Raw genomic sequence first — 25,165 nt, forward strand, 5'->3', positions numbered from 1 at the left:
ACAGTCTTGAAAATCTGCTTGCAAAGCTGACCCTCCATTGAGCAGGCAGAAGAGCAAGCTGTACAGAAAAATAACTATGACTGAACACTGGCTTATGGGTAAAGTGAAAAAGAGAATCTTCATTCTGGAGCTTTACATCATAGTCTACAGATATCCACTGACTGACTGTCAAAGAAAATGTACATTTGGACCTGATGAGCCTGTGAGGCTGCAGCAGGCAGCATACTGTTGCCCTGGACATTAGCAGAAGCAAAGGGTCTCATCACAGAGCTGCCTAAACAGAGTCTGTGTTCCAGAAATTACTGTCCCACTAGTCCCACAATCTTGGCATATTTCATGTATTATCTTATAGGAGAACAATTGTAAAGTCTATATGGTGGCGATTTAGATGCACACATTCATGTCTCTTATCATTACAAGTTACACGAATGTAAATGTTATATTTCATGAAAGAAATATAGTGATTTTTGGAAATCAGTTTTTTATAATTTTAACTTAACTTGGTGACTAGAATGGGAAAAGAAGAATTTACTGAAATGAAAAATTTCAAAGACTTTGAATGTTTCCCCAACATACCCACCTTTATACATTTATTCTTATTTTTCTGACAACTCTTGGTTGTGTTGGCAGTTATATATGGTTTATATTCTCTTCAGGGAAGTGTATGTTAGTTAAAATCTCCCACACAACAATTAAGGAGAAATTAACATTTTTAAATTTTTCTACAGAAGTTTTAAAAGTGGTTAGTAAACTGAGAGGAGAAGCTGCCATTTGTCCTTGACCCTGAGAGTCCCATACAAGGCACAGTTCATGAGACCTTGTATGTTTCAGGATGATGAGAAGTACATGTTAGAGGGTAATTAGAGCTATTAGGGAAGAAAGCATATATAGAGAAGAAAACAAAGCAACAAAACCTATGAGAAAAATTAGACAAATCAGACAATTTTAATAAAAAATAAACTAAAAGGAGCAAAGAGATAAAGGGTAAAAACATAAAAATAAAAAATGAAAGACAGTAAACAACAAATTAAAGATACCTAAAAATTTCAGAGAGCCGAGAATGGATGTGGAGGAGGGGATATGTCAACGGCCATAGATCAGCTCAGTACCATTAGAGTCAGGAAGCAACTCTAAGCTCATCTTATAAAGATGCCCAGCTGTTGATCGAACTCCCCTTGTGTGGGTGTGGGTACCAGGCAGGAACACTGTACAGGATGCCACTTGCTCCCACCCAGTTGTGTTCAGGAGCATAGCACTAGGCAATTAGGCAGCATTGTCTAGTGAATCTACTTGGTGCTATGCAGGCTGGCATCCCAGGCTTTAGAAAATTGTTTCTTAAAATTCCTGAGGCAAAGGAGACACACACACACACACACACACACACACACACACACACACACACACACACACACACACACACAAGAAAAAAAGAAAGAAAAGAAGAAAGAAATCCAGGCAGGCAGAGGCAACTAAAAATGAGAAAGCCTATTACACTGGAGAAGCAATTAGGGAGAGGGGCTATTAGGCTTTTAAGTGTTCTATATATCCTTCCATGTATGATGTAAATTAACTTAATCTAAACATAATCACTGGTGTAGACTGGTAACTGTGAAGCCCTATAATGGAGTCCGATGATTTATTGGACTGGAACACAAGCTAAATTGACTTATCAATTCATCAGTAGGATCTAATTTTCTAGAGTACAAGGAGAAATAATATATAAGTGGTACTTTGGAGAAATGTAAGCACACATTAAGAAGATGAGCCATGGATAAGACACTGTCCTCGGGCTGTAGCATTCTTCCTCAGTTGTCAGGAAAGAGGCAGATCCTAATCGCGGAGATGCTTGGATAAGAACAGTGTCATTTGGGAAAAGCCATAAGCACTGTGTTTATTTTTCTAAAGCCCTGTGTGTGTAAGGCCACACATCAGATCTAGAGCACTTCCTGTCTTGATCTTCACAGGCTTTGGCATATGTCTTCAGGTTTCCATAAGAGCAATCAGGGCAGAGAATTCCCTACACTTGATGAGTCAAAGGGGCAATTTCCACTGGGATGCCCAGATTCTGTGTTTCTGTTTTTAATTGCAAGGTTTTGTGCTGGTGTGGTGACACAAATTTTTAATAGCAGCACTTGGGAGACTGAGGCAGGAGGATCACAAATCAGCCTTTTACACACACACACACACACACACACACACACACACACACACACACACACACACTCCTCATCTGCTCAGTTCTGGAGAAAGAGGATAAACTTTACCACTTATTACTAATGCTGGATGTTGGTGGGGCAAGAAAAATGGTGGAGCCTCACAGGAGAAATGGCTTTTGGGTAGTAGGAGATGATTGTTTGGGCTGTCTATGAACACAGGCTGCCCCAAAGCTTAAACTGTCCTCCCTCAATACTGTACCTCTGTGTGTTTACTTTAACCCATCCAGTGAAAGGCTCAGACCTCCTTGAATTGGACAGTAGTGTATTCTCTGATGTGAGCCAAGGTACAGTTTTCAGCCTCCAGCGAAAGTTGCCCAGAGTGATGCAAAGGCTTTTTGAGCCTAACAGACATGCAAGATTTAGTTAACTGCATGAAACACAAGCTGATAGCTTATTTAGTAATGACAGTAATTTGAGGATGATGGAGTCTTTGACTTGAGAGCAGCCCTGAAGATGCCTGCTCTTTAACCTCAGGATCTCATATAGCAGGATAATTACCAGAGCAGAAGATACCTTTTCTTTTTCTAGACATCCAAGCCATGCTGCAAGCATCTAGGACAGACACTGGCAACTTCTAGCCCTCAGGTCAAGGTTAGCAGAAGGTAGATACTGTGGCTTTTCTTGTGTTCACTTACACAGTGGCTGGGATTTCAGAGTTTGAACAAATCCTAGAATAAGGTCACGTTGGCTACCATTTCATTCATTTTCTGGTGGCTCTTGTGCTTAGCCTCCACCCAAGAAACAATTTATTTTATCATAACACTTCTACTGAGTGTTTCTATGAGACAAGAGATGCCCCTAGCAAGCCCTTAGACAAACCTGAGCTGGGGTATGTTTTATAGCCACTTTGATCAAAATCTTAGAAGAAAGTGAACCTTCCTAATGCTAGATGTTATGTCAAAGTCACCAAGAAGAGAATAATTCATAATTAGCTTATATATTTCTATGAAAACCAAAAACTATAATTTCTGTTAATTATTCATTTATTTTCCTTCCTTTCTGCTTTTTAGTATAAAACAGTCAATCAATGGACATGAGCACATTTTTTTTCTTTTCTTTTTTTTTTTTTTTTTTTTTTTGGTTTTTCGAGACAGGGTTTCTCTGTATTGTTTTGGAGACTGTCCTGGAACTCACTCTACAGATCAGGCTGGTCTCGAACTCACAGAGATCCACCTTGCTTCTGCCTCCCAAGTGCTGGGATTAAAGGCATGTGCCACCAACGCCCCACATATGAGCACATTTTCATACCAACCTTTCAGCATAGGTACTGTAAACTCTTGATCTTGGGAAATGCTTTCGATAGTTCAGTCCAACAAAGTCAGTAAACAGACAGAAGCACACGTTAAAAAGCTACTGATTAGTGCATCACTCACTAATACCATTTAACTTAAATACCTAAAATTATTTTGTAATCAGCTATGTAATTTTTAGGTACTTTCCTCATTTTATTTGCACAAATTTGTTATGTCTAATTATGAGCTATATGTTATATGTTTTCATATATGTATATAATGTATTTTGATCATATTTATCACCTACTACTATCTTTTGACTCCCTCCTATTCCCATTGATTCCTTTCCTCTTTCCAACCACTTCACCTCTGCTTTCATGTCATTTATTTGTTTATTTTGATGGCCCAATGTGTCAAATTAGGGTTTCTGGTAAGCCAGGTGTTATCTATAAAGACAAAGTCACCTTACTAATGGCTACACCACTGAAAAATGGTCTCTGTCTTCTCCAGAAACCATTAAATACAGCGTTTGGGGGGGGGGCGTTAAATAGAGCAGACACAGAAATCCCCAAGTATTTCAGTCTTCTAGTGTTATACAGTGAGGAAGGCTACTTATCTAGGGGACTCTTGGAGTTGAGTTTCATGTGGTAACAGGCCAAGGTAAGAATGCTTTGGAAGACAAATGGAACAGTTTCAGATTCTGTAAGATATTTTTAGGGTTCTTTTCTTAGTCATCTTTCTATTGCTTTGATAATAAACCATGATCAGGACAATTTATGGAAAAAAAAGTTTAATTTGTCTGGTGGCTTCAGAGAGTTAAGAGTCCATGATGGTAGAACACAGGAAAAGCGAAAAGCTCTCATCTTGACCCACAAACAGGAGGCAGAAAGAGAGCTTTGGGATCACACACATTCTTTGAAACTTCAAAGCTCACCCCTAGTGGCAGGTCTCCTTCAACAAGGCCACACCTCTTAATCTTTCTGAAGTCTTTCACCAACTAAGGTCCTGCGGGGACCATTTTTATTGAAACCACGGCAGTTCTTCATTGACTGCTGAATAGTCCCATGCAGATTAGATTTCCTAATGCTCAGATGGGCAGCACCTCCTTTCATTATCCTCTGATGTAGCCTTCACCAGTCCCCCGGGGCAGTTGCAGGAGACATAGATCCATGTTTATCTATTTCACTTTATGAGATGCAGTATGTCATAGATGGCACTTATAAAGGTATAGAACTATATCAGTAAAAATTATTTTACATAGCAATAACATCAAATACTCTTAAATTTTAATATAGCGATATTAGCAATCATGAGTTTTGTATGTAAAAGCTCAAACATAAGAGGCCTAGGTCCTTTCCACACTGACAGATGAGGCAGCTGAGTGTCAGAGTTTGTGCCACAGAACTAGAAAACAGGAAATCCAGGGCTATATTTCAGGAATTCTGTTTGATCTCAGGCACTCTCTATTACTCTCATTGCCTTAGTATTAAGGAACAGTAAATGCTGTGGGCTATTGTTTAGGAAGAAGAGAGATGAGAGCACACCCTCCAATGTAACTATTGTTGCTATTGTTTTCTGTGCCTGGTTTTGAACCTAGACAGTAGCTGAATACAAATGGCCATGTTGTCAGCACTCTTCATAGCTTGCTCTTGGGGCACCTGAAGAGCTGCAGAGTCTCCTTTTTATATGCTGTCTTTTCTTATGGGAAGTGCAGCCGAGAGGCTCTCTGCTGAACCACAGAAAAGCTGCTTGCTTCTGGGAATAACCACAGCCACAGTGAAGCCCGATAAGAACTCATAAGAGATATGACTTATTTTGATCAAAGGTGTCAAGAGCTCACAAGACAGGGGTGAGGCTGCCTCCAGAGAGTGGGTGAGATGCATGGTTTTGAAACTCAAAGCCCTTAGCTTTAAACCCCAAAGACAAGATACTTGTCAGCCTCAGTAGATGTTCACAGAGAGAAGCAGAAAGCCAAGAGGAGTGATAAAATGAAACACACTCATAAGGCAAGTAAAGGAAGTGACGAAAATAACCACCAACGAGCATTGTGCATTAAATCTCCCACTGAGAGACATTTTCCACTGATGTGCTGACGTTATTGAAACTGTGTGTAGTGGCTTTTTGTTTGTTTATTTTTACATGTATTTATTGGGTTAAGCAGTAAATGACAATGGCACTGGGGCTTCTAAGGGCAGATCAAGTTGGTATGCCAACGAGGGAAACAGAGACAAGGATTTTGATACATTCTGAAGATTAGGTAATGAGCAGAATGTTCAAAAATGGTGAAGGTTGAATAAGCTGTGGCTGTTTTGTCTACCCATGCTTTCCTGTTTTGCTTAAGGCATGTGGTTTCAGTAAGGAAAATTTAACAACAAAATACCAGGCAGGAATAAAAAGACCCCAAGTTTGGCAAGAAGGGAAGAAGCTAAATAATCCTCCCCCCATCCAAATAACCCAGCATTGCTTAGTTTTCAGAAGAGGACCTAAACCAGGCTGGTTCCCTTTCAAAGCGCCTGCATTTTCTCTCATTCTGCTTCTATAAATAAGGTGATCTGCTAGTCATTGGGAGGTGATAATTGCATCTATAAATTGCTTCGCTTTCAAGTTTCAAATTTAAGCTGTTTTACCTTTGTCCCAGTAGCCCTGCAAATTGCAGAGGTGCATTACAGAGTGTAAACACACCCTCCTCCCCTGCCTGTCTTCCTGGTCTGTCCTTGAGTGAGGGGTGAGGACAGTGTAGAGCATCATCACCATGAACCACTCAGCGCTGCTTTGCTTTTACCCTAGCTATAGCTGCAGCCTGTGCAGGCCAGCAGTTTAAACCCTCTCCTGAGTGAGGGCACTGGTTTGTTTGTTTGTTTTCACACTTAATAGTTGATTTCAAGGAGTAGAAATTCAAAAAATTCCATGAGACTTCATTATTTCAAAATCAGAGGGGGCGGGGATAGGGAGGAGATTAATACCGGACTTACTGAAAAAAGGAACATCCCGCCCCTCCCCCCTATTACTTTTTCCTTTTCCAAAACTAGGGAATGCTATGTGCGAGGAGAAAATATTCTAGTGAACATGGTGTGGTGGCTGGAGTTGTAACAGGACCTGGCTTGTTTCAAAGGAAAGTTCTTAGAATGTGTGGCCCCTGGGCAGCAATTTCCAGGTCCTTATCGGAGTTACTCTCTCCCTGAATTCCAGACAGAGGGCTCTTTAACCCCCGCCTGCCTGCTTCCTCTTCTGCTTGAGCTCCCCTGTGGTAGGGTAATCAGGCTTCCTGTTTCCGCAGGGTGGAGGACTGAAGGAGGCTAGTTCTCTACACAGGTAGGGGAGGAACGTGAAGAGTGCATTCAGACATTCGACTTAACACAGCCTGTGTCAACAAGAGACACCTGAGTTTCCTTGCTGTGGCCCAAATTAACTTACTTGAGGCAAGCCTGAGAATGAATGCCTCGGGAGTTAAGGAGCAGTCAAAGCCCCTCAGTCCCTGAGCTGTGTGTACACATTCACACACAGGATCTGGGATCTCAGCGCACTCGAGACTTCCATGTGCAAGTGCAAATGTGGTCAGTGGAAATGAACTCTCAATTCAGCTTGGCAGCACGTGACTTCCTATTTCTGAAAGGTACTTCCAAGAGACTTCCTCTGTAAAGCCAGCTGAGAACCAGGAGATTTCCTTCGGCGGCGAATAGACAAAGTTTCTTTCAGCTCTGGACAGAAGTTTGCCTTAAGAGATCGATCGAGTGAGGTGTTTTTCTTTCTTCTGTTGTTGCCAGCTTGCAAGGATCTTGTGGCTCCTGTCTGTGATCGGAAGCTGAATACAGTGGTGCAGATCTCAGTAATCCACCCTGTGGAGCAGACGCTGACGAGGTACTCGAGCACAGAAATTGTGGAGGTGAGCCTGGCATGGGTTTCTCCCAGCCTCTGTCTCTCTGTGCGCGCTCTTGTCTGCTAGCATTGTGCATGCTGGTCTCTCCTCCCCCTACCTCTCTCTCGCCCGCCCTCTCAACAGCTGACATAAGTTTAGCTGTGGTCTATGGCCCTGCTGTTGCTTTCATCTGTCATTAAGGAATGCAGATCTGAGGTTTTAAAGCCCAAGCAGAATAAGCACATGGGGAAAAAATTGACTTTCCATTAAAAGGTTTTAGCTTTGTTCCACAGAAAACTTTCCACTGTGGATTCCCGGATAACAGAATATTTGTCTATATATTTGTGTGTCTCTATGTATATGATCTACTGTCTATATTGATTTTAAATAAAATGGAATGAACACATTTAATGATGGAAAAAGTTTAAAGTACTCACCGAGTTTAAAACAGGTGAAGGGTTTTTTTGCTCAGAAGTTTTTCCTCTGCCAGTCCGGCCCAATAGCACAAACTCTATATTCTCTACTATGTGTTTCTCAAAGCACAATGTTTTCCAAAGAAAGGTAGGTGATTAACCTGATTAGCCGTAATGTTTCCGGGCAAAGGGTGTAAATATTACTAATGGGATGAGAGATTTCCTATTTACATTTATTGTTGCTAATGCAGTATTCAATGTGTTTCAGGGAAATTCATTAGTGTGTTGGCTCAGATTCAACAGGACAAGTGCTTCCCTTTAGATGTTTTTGTTCTCTCAACACATTTCACGACCTTAGTGAGTGAGATACTTATTTGAACATCTGGGGCTCCATAGAGTATACTCGTAGCTCCTTCAGCTTCTTTGTTTTTCATAGACTTGTGAGCACCACATTTCAGAATGAGGAGTTTCTTTCTACTAACATAGGCAGTCTGCTCTAGGCTGGTTGGCTTAGCTCACCATTTGCTTTGAAGCAGTGGGTGTAACCAATGATTCAGACTGAAGTAGAGTCACTTCTATTATTGGAATGACCTAAATCCTGTGTGTAGCCGCTCTGTGTCTGTTCCCTCTTGCAGCCCCGAATCTGCCCTTTGGAGACTTCAGGTTCTAATGCTGGTACAATGTACAGTTAGTTCATAGTTGAATTAAAAGCAGTCTTCCTCATAAAAAGACAGCTTGACTAAAATTGTAAAGTCCTTGTGTTAAATGAAAACACTTCAAGTATTATTATAACTTAGTTATTTTTTAAACATTACCAAATTTTAAAGTAACTTGGTTTTGTTCTTATGGTTTTGTTCTACTACCCTCATTATTCTCCAATGATAAAATATACATATCCTGAAATTCATTGTCAAAACTATAAAAGTAATTTATGTGAACTTTTATATAGAATATGCACAGCTTTCTTTGTTGTTTTATTCACTGCCTCTCTCCAAATGTGTCCGACATGATGCCAAGAAAAGAGCATTTTGTCTTTTGAAGGATAAAAGAATGAGTGAGTAAATGAATACCACAGCCTTTCAGAAACTTTAGTAGACCACTGGCTTCCTAAATTTTTAAATATTTTCAAGTGTGTGTGTGTGTGTGTGTGTGTGTGTGTGTGTGTGTGTGTGTAATGTGATGTTAGACACCAGCTTTCAAGAAGGGACTTCCGAGGCACTGAAATGTTTTGGGAACCATATTCCAAGCCATAATTTCTTTTTCCCAATCCATCATGTTTAGAGTTCTTCTCACTGGTTTTTAAGGTGCTTTGGGGAATTAAAAAGTCACTGTTAAACATCTAATAACAATCACACACTCATAGAGATAGCTTTCTATTGAAGCAGAGTAAGGAAAAAAAAAACATTTTTTAAAAGAATAGCACAGGATTTCCCAATGGTTTGAGGAAAGAAAAAAAAACTTCACTTAATTTGGTGAGGTGCATTTTAGATCATTTGTCTAAATGATATATATATATATATATATATATATATATATATATATATATAATAACTATATATGAATGGAATGTCAACTTTTCCTAAAGATATGTTCTGCTTACAATTTTTGAAAACAAGGTGTTTTTCAAGAGTCCTTAGCCACTTAAAAAATGCAAGTTAGCCTGCTCAGTAGCCCTCAGTACAATGGGGCCCTGGGCTTCTGGCCCACAGCAACACTTGGCTCTTTAGAGCTCTCTTTTAATAGAACTATTTCCTAGAAAAGCAGACAGAGACACACTCTCTGTGTTCTCATTTGTCCCTGCATGCTGCCCGATACAGTTGCTGCTTTATTGAATCCTAGTTATCTGCTTATACTGTTTCAGGGAACAAAAGACCCACTGTTCTTGACGGGTGTCACATTCCCACCCGAGTACCCCATCTATGAAGAGACTAGAATAAAACTGACAGTCTATGATGTCAAGGATAAGTCTCACGACACTGTAAGTACTTGAACTTCTTTCTCTGGGAATAGAGAGTGGGCTTTATATTTTGCCAAGCTGTCGGACTTTGGACTCTACCAACATTTTTTAAGAGAGCTGTTTGTACTGCATTTATATTTGTCTTGCTGTTGTACTTTGCTGTGTTGTTCAAATGCATTTGGCTTGTTACCAGCCCAGCGTGACAATTAGCTAGGAACAAAAGCTTGCTGAAGAGACCTATCTCTTTTCTAAGAAGGCTGATTTGATCTCTGAGCTTATATTTTTGCTGCAATTTTTGGCTGACTGGATAATATTTTGGGGTGAAGACAAATGGAACAGATTAAATAATAGTTCAAATGTTTTAGATGTTGTAATTACTAAATATTGGAGATTGACAGTATTCCATTCCCACTATTTATCTTTTAATACTATGCCTAGAGAAACTATTTTCCCTGATGTTGTTACTGCCCTACATAGGGTTAGTAGAAAAACTTGACTGATGCTTTAATTTGCCCCTTAATATCAAGGACTTGCAAAGTGGCAATGGTCTCTTGTCCTTGATACTTCAAGCTTCTTATTTAATTTGATTTTCTTGTCAAATGAGTCCTCTCTCCTGGTTAGGCACATAGGTGTCCTGGCACTGTCCATGGAGATATTTCTTACAACTCCTGGACAGGTCTTGATGTAGCTAAGAGACACTGAGAAGAGGGCAGCCCAGGCTTCCCTCAAGTACCTTGCTAGTGTGAAAATGTGTATGTTTTCAAGGCAGTAGAATGAAACATGAGGCAAGGGAGAGTTTTGATGGCAGTTAGACCAGAAAGTTCCAAGGAGGATTCTGGTTGAAGCCAAGGGAGGCCTGAAGAACCACACAGAGGGAAGTGTACTCCTGACTCTGCCTTAATTAGACATTTTTGTTTGGACCATACTAACTCTATACAATGTAGAAAGAAGGAACTCAAACTGCCAGTAGAGGGAAAATATTTATATACATTGAACCAGGAACATTCATTTCTCAAAATTGTGAAATAAATGCCCAACTAAATGTGAACATATTCATGGGATAAAAATAGCCATGTCAATCTTCTACAGTCATTAAGGAAGTGAGTTGTATGGCTAGGCTTCTGGATTTATTTCACCTACCAACTCTGTGACTAAGAGAACTTATTTTCTGTATCTGTTTTTCTTAATTGTTTACCTTGAGGCATTGTTATCAGGAACAAAATGAGTAAATGTATGTAAACTGTTTAGGGTTCAGTATATACAGTGACATGAGCATTACTACTACCTAGTCATCATTTTGCGCCATAGTTCCTCATGAGATGTAAAAGCCAAATAAAAGACAAGTGAACAAAATCACTTTCTGTATTTAGTAACTTTTATTCTTTTCTAAAAAACTGTATTTTTAATTGAAGTAGAATTCTAATTCAACTGTTGCTTATGTGTACATGGTTTTACGGCTGACCACTCTGCATTGGATGGAGCCTAAGGGATCATCCCTGGGAGACGCTAATTCTCTTTCTCTCAGAAGTCATTAGTTACCTACAGTAACTATCTAGGGGCGAGACCCTTCAAAGCCCTCCACCTCCATGTTGCCCTGTCCATTACCACTTTCAGACCTTTTCTATAGAGTCACTCTAGGAGAAACTGTTTCACAGCCAACTTTCTGGCCTTCTGAATCTTACAATCTTTCCTTCCTTTCCTCTGCACTGTTTGTATTATAAAACAGAGGCAAGAATTTAGGAACATTTTTCCCTTTTATTTTCTTGGGAGTTGTGATTTTTCATTTTTCCTTTCTTGATTTTGGGAATAGCACAAGAAAAAGAAGACTGTTGTGGGATGTAAATGAGGCCTGATGGATTATACACAAAGTCCCCAACTTCTTTCCCCTCTCCACAAACTTCTATCAGATAAGAGAAAGGAACAGAGGGGAATCATCCAATGAGGAATGAGAGTAGAGCTGGTGCTGTCAATGGTGGGTGGCCATGATGAAACTGTGCTGAGAAATAATGAGCTGAGGATGCTATGGAGAACAAGGACAGAAAGCAGAAATAGTTGGGTTTATGTTGTATCACACACATAGTTAAAGTAAATCCTCTAGCAGTACCCAAGTGCAGACAAAAAGGACAGAGATTGTGAGTAGGGTAGAGCTTCAGTAATATTACCTTTCATAAATTAAGAGTTGTTCTGAAAGAGTTATGTTTGCTATTCTTTTAGAAATATCAGAGGTTTATTAGCTACTTCTGTTGTCTTTATGGTGAAACTCCAGATGGAAGCGACTCGAGGGAAGAAAGGTTTACTCTGGCTCACTCTTGGGTGTATTGTCCCCAGGAAGCCAGAGACTTAGCAGCCACTTGGTCCAGGGTGTCAGGAATCTACAACGTGGTTCTTCATATCTTGACAGATCAGGAGAGAGAGGGGTGGGGAAGAACTGAAGTAGGACTTGATTATCACCCCCCAAAGACTCACTCCTAGTGTCCTCAGTCTACCACCTGGGGCACATGTTAAAAATGCTCCACAATCTCCAAGAGCAAAGGCACTAACTGGAGGGTATCTACATACATGAACCTGTGGTACATATTTCACATGGAAACCTTAACATAATATTAACCACTCACAGTGTTTTAATCTGCTACAGCCCCCTCCACTTAAAGTGTACCCATTTATTAATCCTCCATAAGTAAACTGTTTACTCATCAGTTACACTTTCTGTTTGCCTTAGTTCTGGAAATTCATTCTGTGGATTCCCTTAAAGACTTTTTTTCCTTGATTGGCCATGTTCTCATGTTAGGGTATTGGGTAAGGTGGAAACTCTAGTTGTAGAATAAAATGTTGGAGACTGGAGCATACTTAAGAGATGCAGTTGGCTGTCATTCACCAAACACTGTTAACTAAGCGTAACCTGTTCCTTCAAATAGCTAGGAGAGTAGTCCTGGTGATGGAAGTGTAAATAGAAATACAATTCATTAAATATGCTAATAGTCCCCAGAGATACAGGCAACCTTGCATCTCTTTGGGGTGGGGAGAGGAAGTAGGTGGGTGAAAATGCAATTTATAAGTTTGTAACAACCTAAGTGCTTTAGATCCCAATAATTCTAAACCAAAAGAAATGAGACTGTGAATTTGTGACTGTTTTGGAAGATTGGTGATACTTTAAATTATTTCAACTATTTGATTCCAGCAAGCGTCTAATCAAATTAGACCCAGAATAATCAGGTCTTCTTGGTTAAATTGACTGAGTCCTCTAGTGGGCTGAGGCCAATGACTTGGATGTCTGTGTCTTCCTATAGACTTTATCACTCTTCAGAGCTAACCAGTCAGATAAATGTGACACCTCATTACTTTATGCTAACTTGAAGATGTATTTGTGTTAGATGCTATTAGAGAGAAAAGGTGATATTTTCTCTGTGCGTGCAATGCACTTAACACAGTTACCTAGCTGTTCTTATATTCTTCTAAACAACTGGACCCTAGATTGATTGTCTCAGTGACTTCAACAGAAATGCAATTAATCTTCATAACAAATGAGAAGAGTCTAACTGTTGCTTTAGAATGACTCTTCCTCTTTTACATCCTTCACACTCCACAGCACGGTGGCACTGTCCTCTGGGACAAATAGATGGATACTTTTGGGCTGTGGGTTGAGGAGGAAGATGGGACGTGTCAAGGTCATTATCACGACTTTGTAACATCTTGGTCCTTCCCTCATTATGAAAAAATATATTTTTTCAGAATAGGCTATTCTAATATCCCACTGCTTTGAAGGGATTTAAAATCTGAAGCAGAAGTGCATAGGTTAGAAGAGAGGTGTAAAATCTCCCTGGACCTGAAATTTAAACAAATGTATTTTGCAGTCAGCCTCAGGGACAAGCAGGGATTGGAGTCTTTCATATTACTGTGCAAAGTTCCAAGCAAGTAGAAACTTGTGGTAAAGAATATCATTATCAAAATTTGTTTCTCCTCTTTCCTATGCAACTTGGGGTGTTGGGAGGTACTGGACAAAGTTCCTTCAGCCCTACTGAGGAAGACTTCTCAATCAGCCAGCATTTGATTGGGTCAAATCAGAGCATTGCTTTTACCTGTAGTTGAAATGTGAATTTCTGCCCTATTTTGCACAAATGTCCATTGACCTCCCTCTTTTTGCTCTGGGGGTAAATAATTCTTTGCTCTATTCATCACTGAATTAGCTCATAACATAGAATCTGGTGTATGGTGGTCACTGGACAATCCCAGGGTTAGGAGATGTAGCCTACCTCACTTTCAAAACTGCCAGTTACTGCTCTAACTTTCCATTAAAGTCTGGCAGAACACCAACTGCATCAATGGTTCCTGCAAATTTATTGCTTCCTGTGTTCTCTGCCCCAGGTGTATTAGCCTTAGTACAGAATAGTCTCTAGACAAAAGGATCTGGTTTTCTTTGTCTGTGATTTCTGCATTGGCTCTATCAGAACATTTGCTCTAAGCAGTTAAGACACAGATTATGTTATCAGGGAGAGTCATGGTGTGGTGGGAGGCGGGAGGCAGCTGAGACTATCTACCCTAAAACTCTGTTTCTCCATGCATGCCTCCCTTCATTGTCACAACAGTCCTGTACATGTGCTATTATTGTACTCACTCTGCTGGTGTCTGCAGAATGCCAGACCATGCTAGAAACACTTTGGCTCTCCAAGATCACTACAGTGCTGTGACACAGGCATTGTTGGTCAGCTGTCTTTCACTTTCACCCCTGTGGTATATTTTCACTTCAGTAGATGTATTAAGAACACTCTTATAATAGAGCTTAAAGGGTTATTATTTTTTTTAAATCAGTGTTCACAGATAGGAAAAATCTATAACCCAAATATATATATATATATTGATATATATACATATATATATCTATATATATATATATATGATAGACATTTAGGTTGTTCTTAGTATTTGATAATGATAAATGAAACATAAGACATCTGTGCTTTTATTCTGTTGGATATATACTGAGGGTATAATTATTAGACGATAGGGCAGATTCATATATATATATATAATATATTTGTGTGTGTGTGTCCAAATGTATTATATAATGTATATTGTATAATTGTATAATGGCGTGTTTAGCAACCATTCATAAAGGAAAATAAAAAATAGTGGTCAGACTATTTTTGCAATGTCTATGTTTATTGCCAAACTTCTTTTTTCCCCTTTGAGCTTGTTTTTTTGTTAGTTTTGTGTTTCTTGTGGCCCTTTCAACCTGCCCCTTCCCTCAGCCTTGGCCTTTGGTAAGGCATAGTTTATAATGGCGCTAGAGATCCACACAGAAGGGCTTCACAGTTTTCCAAGTTTGCTACTCTTTCTAAGTGAGTTTGCCTCCATGTGCCTGATGAAAACTGGTTAGAAATGGGGTGCTTATTTTATTTTAATGTATAGTTTACATATAATAACATGGGTGGAGATAAAGTTATGAGTTTATTAGCAGCGTATACCCATGTAACTTCTGCCCAAGATAGGGTGGAAACTATTCCACTTATTTCAGAAAGTTGCCTTTTGCCTTTATGCAGCTGGCTGATAACACATACAAATTCAGATAACCTTTTTTAATTTTTTAAAATTTAATTTAGAAACAAGATTGTTTTACATGGCAATCCCAGTTCCCTCTCCCTCTCCCCCCTCCCCTGCCCTGCACTGACCCCCTATCCCATCCCCATTCTGCTCCCCTTGGAGGGTGAGGCCTTCCATGGGGGATCTTCAAAGTCTGTTGTATCATTTGGAGCAGGGCCTACGCCCTCCCATGTGTGTCTAGGCTCATATAGGTATTACATTTATTTGTGAAATTTATGTGATTGAAACAATATGGTATGTTTCATCTAGTGACTAATGACTTTTGCCCAACATAATGTTTAGTGCCCAACATAATGTTTAGATTAATTTGCTATGTGAATCTATATCCCGTCCTTTTTTTTTTTTTTTTTTTTTTTTTGCTAAATTGCATGCTGTTGTGACAGTCTACAATTTGTTTATTCATCTCTTTATTAATAGACATTTAGGTTGTTCATAGTATTTGACAACTACAAATGAAAAGGGGTTTTAAGTATACGTTTATATGGGGAAAATCACTGTCTAAGAATAGCCAAGGATGGTTTTAAACCTAATGATAACACTTACCTGCTCAGGTATCAAAACATGACATAAAGTGATTGCAATTAAAGCTGTGTGGGGTCCCAGAAATATACAAACAGAGAAGTGAGGCCTATTAGATCTGGAAGCTGACTACAGGGCACATGATAATTTAATATGGTTAGGACAGCTTTAACTCTCCAAGTAAATGATGGACTATTTCACCCAATAAGTTGATATGGTAACTATTTATCTGGAAGAAAATCATGTAGTTACCATGTTTCATCAAGAAATGTATTTCAATAGGTTGAGTACAATTAAGACATATTGTACAGAAGTGTGGGGCAAGGGAAATTTTCTGAATACATATATGGCTACTTATGGACTTGATGGTAATCTAAGATTTATATATGGGGTTGTATGGCATAAAAAGAGAGATAGAAATAGATATGGAAAATTGTTGCAATTTGAAGCTAAGAACTTAATTTCTATTATATGAAAATAACTATGTGAAAAATGTAGTAAAAATTGGACAACGAATTAAAGAGACAGTGTTCAGGAAAGTACATCAGAAATATTACCTTGTTCTTTGGTTAGAAACACAAACTTGGAAAGGTAGTATGACTATTATGTTATAAGACTGAAATGTGTTGAAGACCGTTTTCAGCAGGGCTGTAACAAAAGTGTGTCCTTATAAAATGTTGATGGAATGGGTTTTTCATCTTTCAAAAGTAATCTAAGGGATATCTTATAATAAGGAGTACATGTATACTTGCTTCAGTCATATTTTTCCTTGTTATCAGCTCCACAGAATCAAAATACCAAGACTTAAAAACAAATTCAAATGTTCTTCCTGCAAATGCTACAATGAGTCTAGCTCATTGCAGCCATTGGGGAAATGTGTGTAAACTGAGGTATAGTCACCCAACAGGGCATCATGATGGTGTTGTGAAAGAAGTGTGTTAGAGGTGTAAAAGGGCAAGCGCCAGAAAGACCATCTGGTATCAGGATGCTGCAGAATCCATTAAGAGCCCCCTTTAAATGCTAATATTATTTTTTTGAGACAGACTCTAAAGTAGAACAGGGCTGGCCTTAAATTTTCTATCTAGCTAATGCTAGCTTCTAGTTCCTAATCCCGACATCACCACTTCCAAAGTGCTAGGATTATTAGTTGAGCCACCAGAGCTGGCTATCTTTTATTATTTTTTTTTTACAATAGCTAATGATGAAGAGTGACTACATATGTATGTGTAATTGTATAGAGTTCTATGAATGTAGAAAGATGTAGGAGAATCCATACCATAGATGGAATGAAGGAAAGAAAGTAACTTAAAAAATGAGAGAAAATAATATGAAGTAAAATAAAAGCAGAATAAAAATAATCATGATAATAGATCACCTTACTTAAAACAGCAAACCAAAAGGCTAACTCACAGATGTATAGAATAAAAATGTGAGTATTAGATGTTTTAAGTTCTTAATAAGTTACTTAAAATAGTTCTTTCAGTGGCTGGGGTTTAGCTTAGAGTTAGAACATGTGTTTATCACACATTTGGCCCTGAGTTACATTCCCCAGCAGTGCAAAAAAATTCAAATACAGTCTTGGGAAGTCTATTGTGCCAATGTAAGAATATTATTTCTGTCTAAGCTGATATTTAATGATAGGATAAAATCTAAATGAATGAGTGTCAAGTGCTAACGAGGGGAAATGTAATAAGTCAGTATTTTAATTAGCTGTTTCGTGACAATGAAAGTAAAATATTTAACTTTTTCGAATGTGTCCTTTAAAAAGAAAACAAAAGTAAATAAATAAGATCATTTAAAAGGAAAGATGTCTTTGTCATTGTTCTGTGAAGAATGCCATCTCCATAATCAGGGCTGTCATGGTGGAATGCCCCCACCCCAACCCCCCACACAGGAGGGCCCACAGTGAACAAGTGGCACACGGGAGGGAGCTTGCTAGCAGGTGTGGGCCTATGAAGATAGAAGGACATGCTGTCAGCAAAAGTCCACTGAAAACACCCCAAGGCAGGTCATTGTAGAGAAGGACAAATATTGCAGCCACCCTGACACTTCCTGAAGCCTGTGAAGACTCCCTGAACAAAGTAGGAGGAAGTTTACCTGGGCTGTTGGCCATCACGAAGCCTTCTTATGCAACCAGAGTCAGTAGACTATATATATTTCATTCATAATTCAGAGTGGACCTCACATCACTTACCTCTTAATTAAATTATCTGATGCCTGACCAACCTGTGAGGTCTGTAAGTGAAACTGGAGCCCCGGACTGAAAGGGCCCGCTTTAATTCCATATTATTTTCCTCTACTCTGGATGCTTGGCCCTGCCCTCTTAGCGTCAAGATTTCTTCAGCTGTTGATATTTGCCTGGTAGATTAGCCCGTATTGTCTGCCTGGCCATCAGTGGTGTGTCTATCTACACTGCAGCCCATCTGGCACAGCTGTCTCTGTGAACGACTGTTTGGTAAGCTTGCTGTTTGATGGTGGTGAACCCTTAAACAGACCAATGTGGGCAGTTGGGACATTTGTCGTGTATTAGATTCCTACTAATGCTTCGTTTTGCAAAACTGAAGTGTGATGCACTGCCAAAATATTTCGTCTGTTTTGAAAGGAGCAGTAGTTAGTTATTCAAAAGCTTTCACTGCTCTGGCTAGGAATAGCTTTTAATTACTGCAAGTTTATATACACAGCACAGTGGGAACAAAAGGAAAGTCTAAAGAAACATAGGCTTCTCTTGGAGTTATTTGAATGGAATGATAATTACAACCAGGTTAGATTAAATTGAAGTAAAAATTGTTTTGAAATGAATGGGAAAGTCATGTGTGCATCAAGAGAAGGAAATGGCCCAAGATGAGGAGAGTGAAGGGGAATCAGTTTCCCTATCACAAAGACTTTGTTCTTGTCTTGCCATGGTCTTTGTTGCTCGAGTGTCACACTTTAACTCAACCTGTCTTTGAAGGTGTGCTCATTTAAGGAGGGCTTTCAATGATATGCTGGCTGTGGCTTCATGTACCACATCCTAAGGAATTCAGTGTGTGAGTATACAGTGATGTTAGTCTTGTGTACTAACTGTAGGCATAATTTGGAACCCTAATGACTTGCTTTTGGAAGATGCCACAGAAACTTACTTAGATAACTGGCTTATTATTTTTTATGGCATGTTGATGTTTTACATTGTCAGTTGAGTTTTTTTGAAGACATCTTATATTCAACTCTAACTTGACACCGTTTCTGCTTAGAATTTGAAAAAATTGTTTAAGCTGGTACACTTGCTTGCCATTATCAGATTTTAGCTGAGAGGGAGTAAAATGTACAGGGCTGCTTTCTCAGGTCTCAGAATAACAAAGAACCCGGGGCCTTATCTCAGAAACTCTAGCATACAGTTGTGGTTCATACATACACACAAATTTAAGTATGAATCTATATATTAATATTCATGAGTGTTTGTACATGTGGTGTGTGTATATGTGTGTGTGCATGTGTGTTGGGTTAGGTAAAGCTTTAAATTTTAAATTCAAGGCTAAAGTTCATTTGTAGCTGAAAAAAGGCCAAGATATACTTGGAAATTTTACTCAGAGAATAACAATGCTCTTCTTCTCTCTACAAAGAACCTTCACAGCTCATGTAGCCCACAGGCAGAGCACGCCTTTTGTCACATTACTGCCTCCCTCTGCTGCTATCATCAGCATACACAGCTGCTTCTCCTCGAAACCTAAGAAGGTATCAGAGAAAAGATGATACCATACTGGAAATGGACAATTATATTGAGAAGCATTTTGAAACGACACGACACCAGGGGTTACAAGAACAAAGGTCTGAATATCATGTAGAGATAGTAGATACATAGCAGACAGCAAGCTGTTCCAAGAACATGCCACAGTTGGGGTCAAGGACACACCTCTTTGTCCTCCTCATAGGTTCCTTTACAACCAGAAGGGCAGTTTGAGAGTTGAAAACAGAGAGTTTGAAGTCAGTGGCTTCAGGCTCAGATCTGCTATAGACTGTGTGGGTATGGAATCTCAGCATCTACTGTTTTGAAGTGGAGACTTTGATGCTTGCTCTGCCAATGACTGGAAAGATGCAAAACTCCTGCAAAGTTGCTTTAGAAAATCAGTATGCAAAGGGAATGCCAACATTAGCCACATCTGCTACATTTTCCAGTGACCTTGTATGTGTCAATGGTGCCAGACTGTTTGACTATCTTTGCTCTGGACCTTTCAGATTGACAGCTCATCTGTGCTCTGGTTGGGTTATCTGTGGCTGGTAGAGGTCTATAAGATGCTCTGGTGCTTGTCACTTCAACACATGTGAAGAGCAATGAACAAAACCCCATTTTTCTATTAAAAGAATGCTCTGATACTCTGCCTTCTGATACTGTGACATTCATTCCCCGAGTCTCTTTGTATCAGAAGGACAGGGAGGCTGTGAAGTATGGAGACTGCACAGCCATGCCTACACCTTCCATTGTAACCAAGCCATCTTGATTCTGTGTTCTCATTTCTGTTCCCTTACAGTGGGCAATATGCCTATGCTCTATATCCTGAAATTACTTGTAAGAAAGAATGAGAGTCAGAAATAAATACTTCTTATACTTGCTGTACTGACAAGAAAGTCACCCTGTCCCTCTTTCTATCCCAGTCACCATCCAGTTTGATATTTGAGATGTCATTCATATGGCACCAAATCTAAAGTCTTTGTGGGATTCTTTGACCTTGGACATGGCAGAAAGTAAAAGAAGCAAGAAAACAATTGTCTATGCTTCATGTGGGGTTCCTCTGCTTTAAAAAATGTTAACAAGGTGGAAAAGATTATCTGAATGGTTCTTCTATAGCTCAGTCTCCTGAAACTCATGAATGGCTAACTAGATTATTGGAAGCAACATCTGAGAAAATGACCATCTCCCAAATATGCATAAAGTCTGCCTCTCCCCTTCCACAGTTCTATAGATTAACCAGTAAGACTCCCAGAAACATCAAAGATCAGTGAAAGAGAGGCAAAAATGCCATATTAATTACACATTGGACAGTGTATGAGCAGTGGTAATTAATAAGTGGTAGATTAAAGAGGAAGGTAAATTATTTTACAGCTATGTACTTATTTCACCCTTAATTCTGTTTGGAGCTTAACAAAAAAATAAAGATCAAGTAATTGACATAGAACATGACAGAAATAATTTGTCTTCACAGTATCACATTTGATTCTCACGGTATCTCTATTCTTTCACTACATAGATAGAACTGAAAACCAAATTTAATTTGCTCAAGGTTATAGTTAATTGTGATCAGAGTTCAATTCTAAAGGTGGACCTACTGGACAATAAGAAGTGTCTCAGCAGCAGGGTTAAAGTATACCTAATTTTATTGGTCCTTTCACTTTGAAGAAGACTTTCAATCTGTTCACTGCTGAAGATAACCGATGTAGTCAGGATCTGCCTCTATGTTGAGCCTTCTGAAGAAGGAAAGAGGTCTTGGTATTTGAAGACTGTAGATGTTTATTCTAATGCCTTGGACAAAGCTAGATTTTTCTATAAGCCAGCAGATCTCAGTTCATAAGCTTAATGGCCCTGGTCATCTTTTGACCATTCATTTTCATTGTGATAAACCCACATTACAATTATGCAATAGGAATTCGATGACAATTTAGTATCATTGGTGCCCACCCATGGTTTGCTGAGTGACAGAGACAAGGCTTAGGTGTAGATGAGCTAAGTGACATCCGAGAGAATCTCAGATGTGTTGTGAAGTGATCAGGAGATCTTATCCCAGGAAGTTGATAATACCCACAATAAAATCATGAAAGTGTGAGACAAGAGCTCCATAGTCAGTACCACTTCCTCAAAGGGGCTTCCTAGAGGCTGTATTTGCTGCATTGGGGTTTAGCTGTATCACATTTTGGAAGTTCCTTTAACTATTATTCTATATAAAATGCTGTGTATTAAGTTTAAAGATGACACAAATGTATGGCTCCATTCTATGAAATTGATTTTCATTATGATTAATTTGGTACAAATGGAAAATCCGTATGGGAAAATCTAAGCAGTCATTTGGAAGTAGAAACAGGGAATGAAGAGACAGTAATAAGACTTGCCTTGTTTTCCAGGAACAGTTGTCTAACAGCTGCATAAGTGATTAGGACTACACCCCCCACTCCCCACCCCAACCCCCCCCTGCATGGTTCCAAGACAGGTGCTGCACTTCTAGGGCATTATGTTTGATTATCTAATCTAGGAAGTCACAGAGAAAGGATTTCACCCACTCCACTTCTACTAGAGAACATAAACTCTCCCCCACCTTTTCTTTAGTCTCATTGGCCAGGACTGCTTCTCATGTGTCTGTTCTTTCCCTTTGTACCAGGATGTGTGAAAAAGGGGCAAGTTGGAATCATTTTTGGATTAAACAACAGTGTGTTTGAAATACAGATAAGGGAGAAAGGCTTGTAGAAGTGACCAGGAAAAATGAAAGATTTTTCAAAATGAAAATAGATCAAGAAAATAATCCAGATATAGAATAGAGCCTTACTTAGACCATGCTGGCACAGTGGGAATTAGGGGTGGTGAGGCTTTGTTACAAATGAGGAAGCGTGATAAAAACAGGAAGACAGAAATATAGCACAGGTGGAAACCAAAGTAGAGAGCGTTTGGGGATGGAGGGAAAGGGACACACTGCCAGATCAACAGAGATATCAGGAACATTGGTTTTAGTGACTGGGTGTCACTGACCGCTTGGAAAATCCTTATTTAAAGAGTAGCTGATATCCTGCTGGATTGTCTCATCCAGCCTTGATTTGAGGGTATGTGCCTAGCCTAGTCTTTTAATTTTTGTATTTAGAAGCACTCTTATTTACATATCAATCCCCCCATTCCCTCACCCTCCCATCCTCCCATGTTCCCCACTGACCCCACAATCTACCCCTACCCACAACCCAGGGATAATGAGGCCCTCCTCTGGGGATCATCAAAGTCCCTCACATCATTTGGGGGAGGACCCAGGCCCTACTTCCTGTATCTGGGCTGCAATAGTATCCCTTCATAGGGAATGGGCTCCCAAAGTCCATTTGTGCACTAGGGATAAATACTGGTTCCACTATTAAAGGTCCCATAGACTGCCTCAGCCTCCTAGCTGGCACCCACACTCAGACGGCTTGGTTCGGTGTAATTCTGGTTCCCCAGCTTTATGACTAGGGTCTCCATGATCTCACTAGATCAGGTCAACTGTTTCTGCAGATTTCTTGTCTCCTTTGTTCATCCCTCCTCTCTCTCTGCAACTGGATTCCAGGAGTATGGCTCAGTGTTTAGCTGTGAGTACCTGTTATTCTTCGATCAGCTCCTGAATGAAGGCTCTAGGAACGGCAACCAAGGTAGTCATTAATCTCATTGTAGGGGAAGGGCATCAAAGGCAGCCTCTCCACCACTGCCTAGATTCTTAATTGGAGTCATCCCTGTGGATCACCTAACATTTCCCCTGTGCCAGACCTCTCTCCAAACTTTTATTGGCTCCCTCTATCAAGGTATCTCCTTTCTTGCCCTCCTTTATTCCTCTCCCATCTCAGTCCTCCTGTTCTCCTCACCGCTCCCCTTCTCTCGCTCTCTCCTTCTTACCTCCATCCTCTCTCCCCCGTGCTCCCAATTTGCTCTTGTCTCCTTCCTTTTCTTCTGGGGACCATGCATTCTTCTCTTGGGGGTCCTCCTTGTTTCCTAGTTTCTCTGGTGGTGTGGATTATAGGCTGGTAGTCCTTTGTTCTATGTATAATATCCATATATGAGTGAGTACATACCCTGCTTGTCTTTCTGTGATTGGGTTACCCCACTCAGGATATTTTCTTCCACTTTCATCCATTTGCCTGCAAATTTCAAGATTTCATTGCTTTTTTCTGCTGAGTAATACTCCATTGTATAAATGTTCCACATTTTCTCCATCCGTTTTTCGGCTGAGGGGCATCTAGGTTGCTTCCAGGTTTTGGAAGCAACTAGGCTTCCTAGCCTAGTCTTATTGCATCTTGTTATGCCATGTTTGGTTGCTATCGCCTGATCTTTTTGGAAGGGAAACAGAGAAGGATGTGGGGGAGAGGGGAGAGGGTAGGTGGCAGGGAAAGCTGGAAGGAATGGAGGGAGGGAAACTGCAGTTGGAATGTAATGTATTAGAAAATAATAATAATAATAATAATAATAATAATAATAATAATAATATAGCTTAGAAATTAAAGAAAGTGAAGAGACCATCAAAGCTGAATCTCAAACAGCACTGAAAGGGCTATGTATGAATGAGGGTGTGGAAAAACTGTCATCTTAGCCTGTGTTGATCACATCTGCTCACCGGAGCAACTTGGGCCCAGTTCCTGTAAATCTTGGAGTAGTAAGCAATAGGAATCCAGAAGATGGATCTAGCATCTCTGAATAAATGTTTTAGACAAATTACCCAAGCTTTACTTTGTAGATCTTACTTTGCAAGCTTTCTTCTGCAACATTATTTATGCTTCAATTTCTTCTTTGGATCATTTACCAAGTGAAAAATAATAGTATCCCTACCTTGGGTCTAGATCATTTGAATACCAAGTGGGAAAACCATTTTCCATGGTGCCTTTGGAAATTGGGGGCAGGGATAAATTGTTCCTCATGAAGAGTTTCACTATGGATTCTGAAGGCAAGAGATTTGTGCTGTCTAGGTATTGCTTACTACTTACAGCATGATCAGCAAAAAAGTTCCTGACATGTTTGACAAAAACAAGGGATACCAAGTAAACATGCTTTAAAAAAATGTTATTGAAGAATAGTAGGAAGACTATGAAAGAAATGGCATTCAGTACTGGGATTGGTTCTGTTTCCTTAAACCAGCTCAGCCACACTGCAGTATGGAAAGCTCTCCATTCTATTACAAATCAATTTCTTTATTTCATGTATTTGTAAATGTTTACTTAGGTGAGATTCCCTGGTAAACCCAGAGCATTCATAAAAGTTAATGTTAAAGTGAAAATGCACCATTACTTCGAATAAAGGTCTGACATTATTGTTAAGTTTGTGCACTGGGTTTATGTCCAGATTCTGCTGTTTGGTTCTATAACATGGGCCAGCTACTTAATGTGTCTGGATTTCTATTTACAAATGAGGGACAGTCAGGATAATTTTGTTAGGGCAGAGTTAGATCACTGCAAAACTGTGTGCCTGACAGACAATCACTGTTGCTATTCCCGCAGGCCTTTATATTCTATAATTAAAACAATTATTACATTTGCTTATCTAAATGGGGCAGGACAAGCGTTCAGTGGCACATATAGACATCAGAGGACAACTTTCAAGTCCTGGTTTTCTCCTTCTAGCATGGAATTCCAGGCTAAACAAAAGTCATCAAGCTTGGCAGCAAGTGTCTTCACCCTCTGAGCTAACTCAC

At 39.6% G+C, this 25,165-nt stretch overlaps 1 protein-coding gene across 3 annotated transcripts in view; it reads left to right on the top strand.

The window, feature by feature from the left end:
• Positions 1 to 25,165, top strand: part of Inpp4b (inositol polyphosphate-4-phosphatase type II B) — a 373,594-nt gene that overhangs the window by 20,039 nt on the left and 328,390 nt on the right. For all 3 annotated transcript variants that reach the window (XM_035442520.1, XM_035442519.1, XM_035442521.1), the window contains exons 3-4: positions 7,213 to 7,331; positions 9,579 to 9,695. In XM_035442520.1, coding sequence (XP_035298411.1) covers positions 7,213 to 7,331; positions 9,579 to 9,695 — 236 coding nt within the window. The remainder of the gene's footprint in view (positions 1 to 7,212; positions 7,332 to 9,578; positions 9,696 to 25,165) is intronic.

Source organism: Cricetulus griseus, chromosome 3, assembly GCF_003668045.3.
Source record: "Cricetulus griseus strain 17A/GY chromosome 3, alternate assembly CriGri-PICRH-1.0, whole genome shotgun sequence".
NCBI lineage: Eukaryota > Metazoa > Chordata > Mammalia > Rodentia > Cricetidae > Cricetulus > Cricetulus griseus.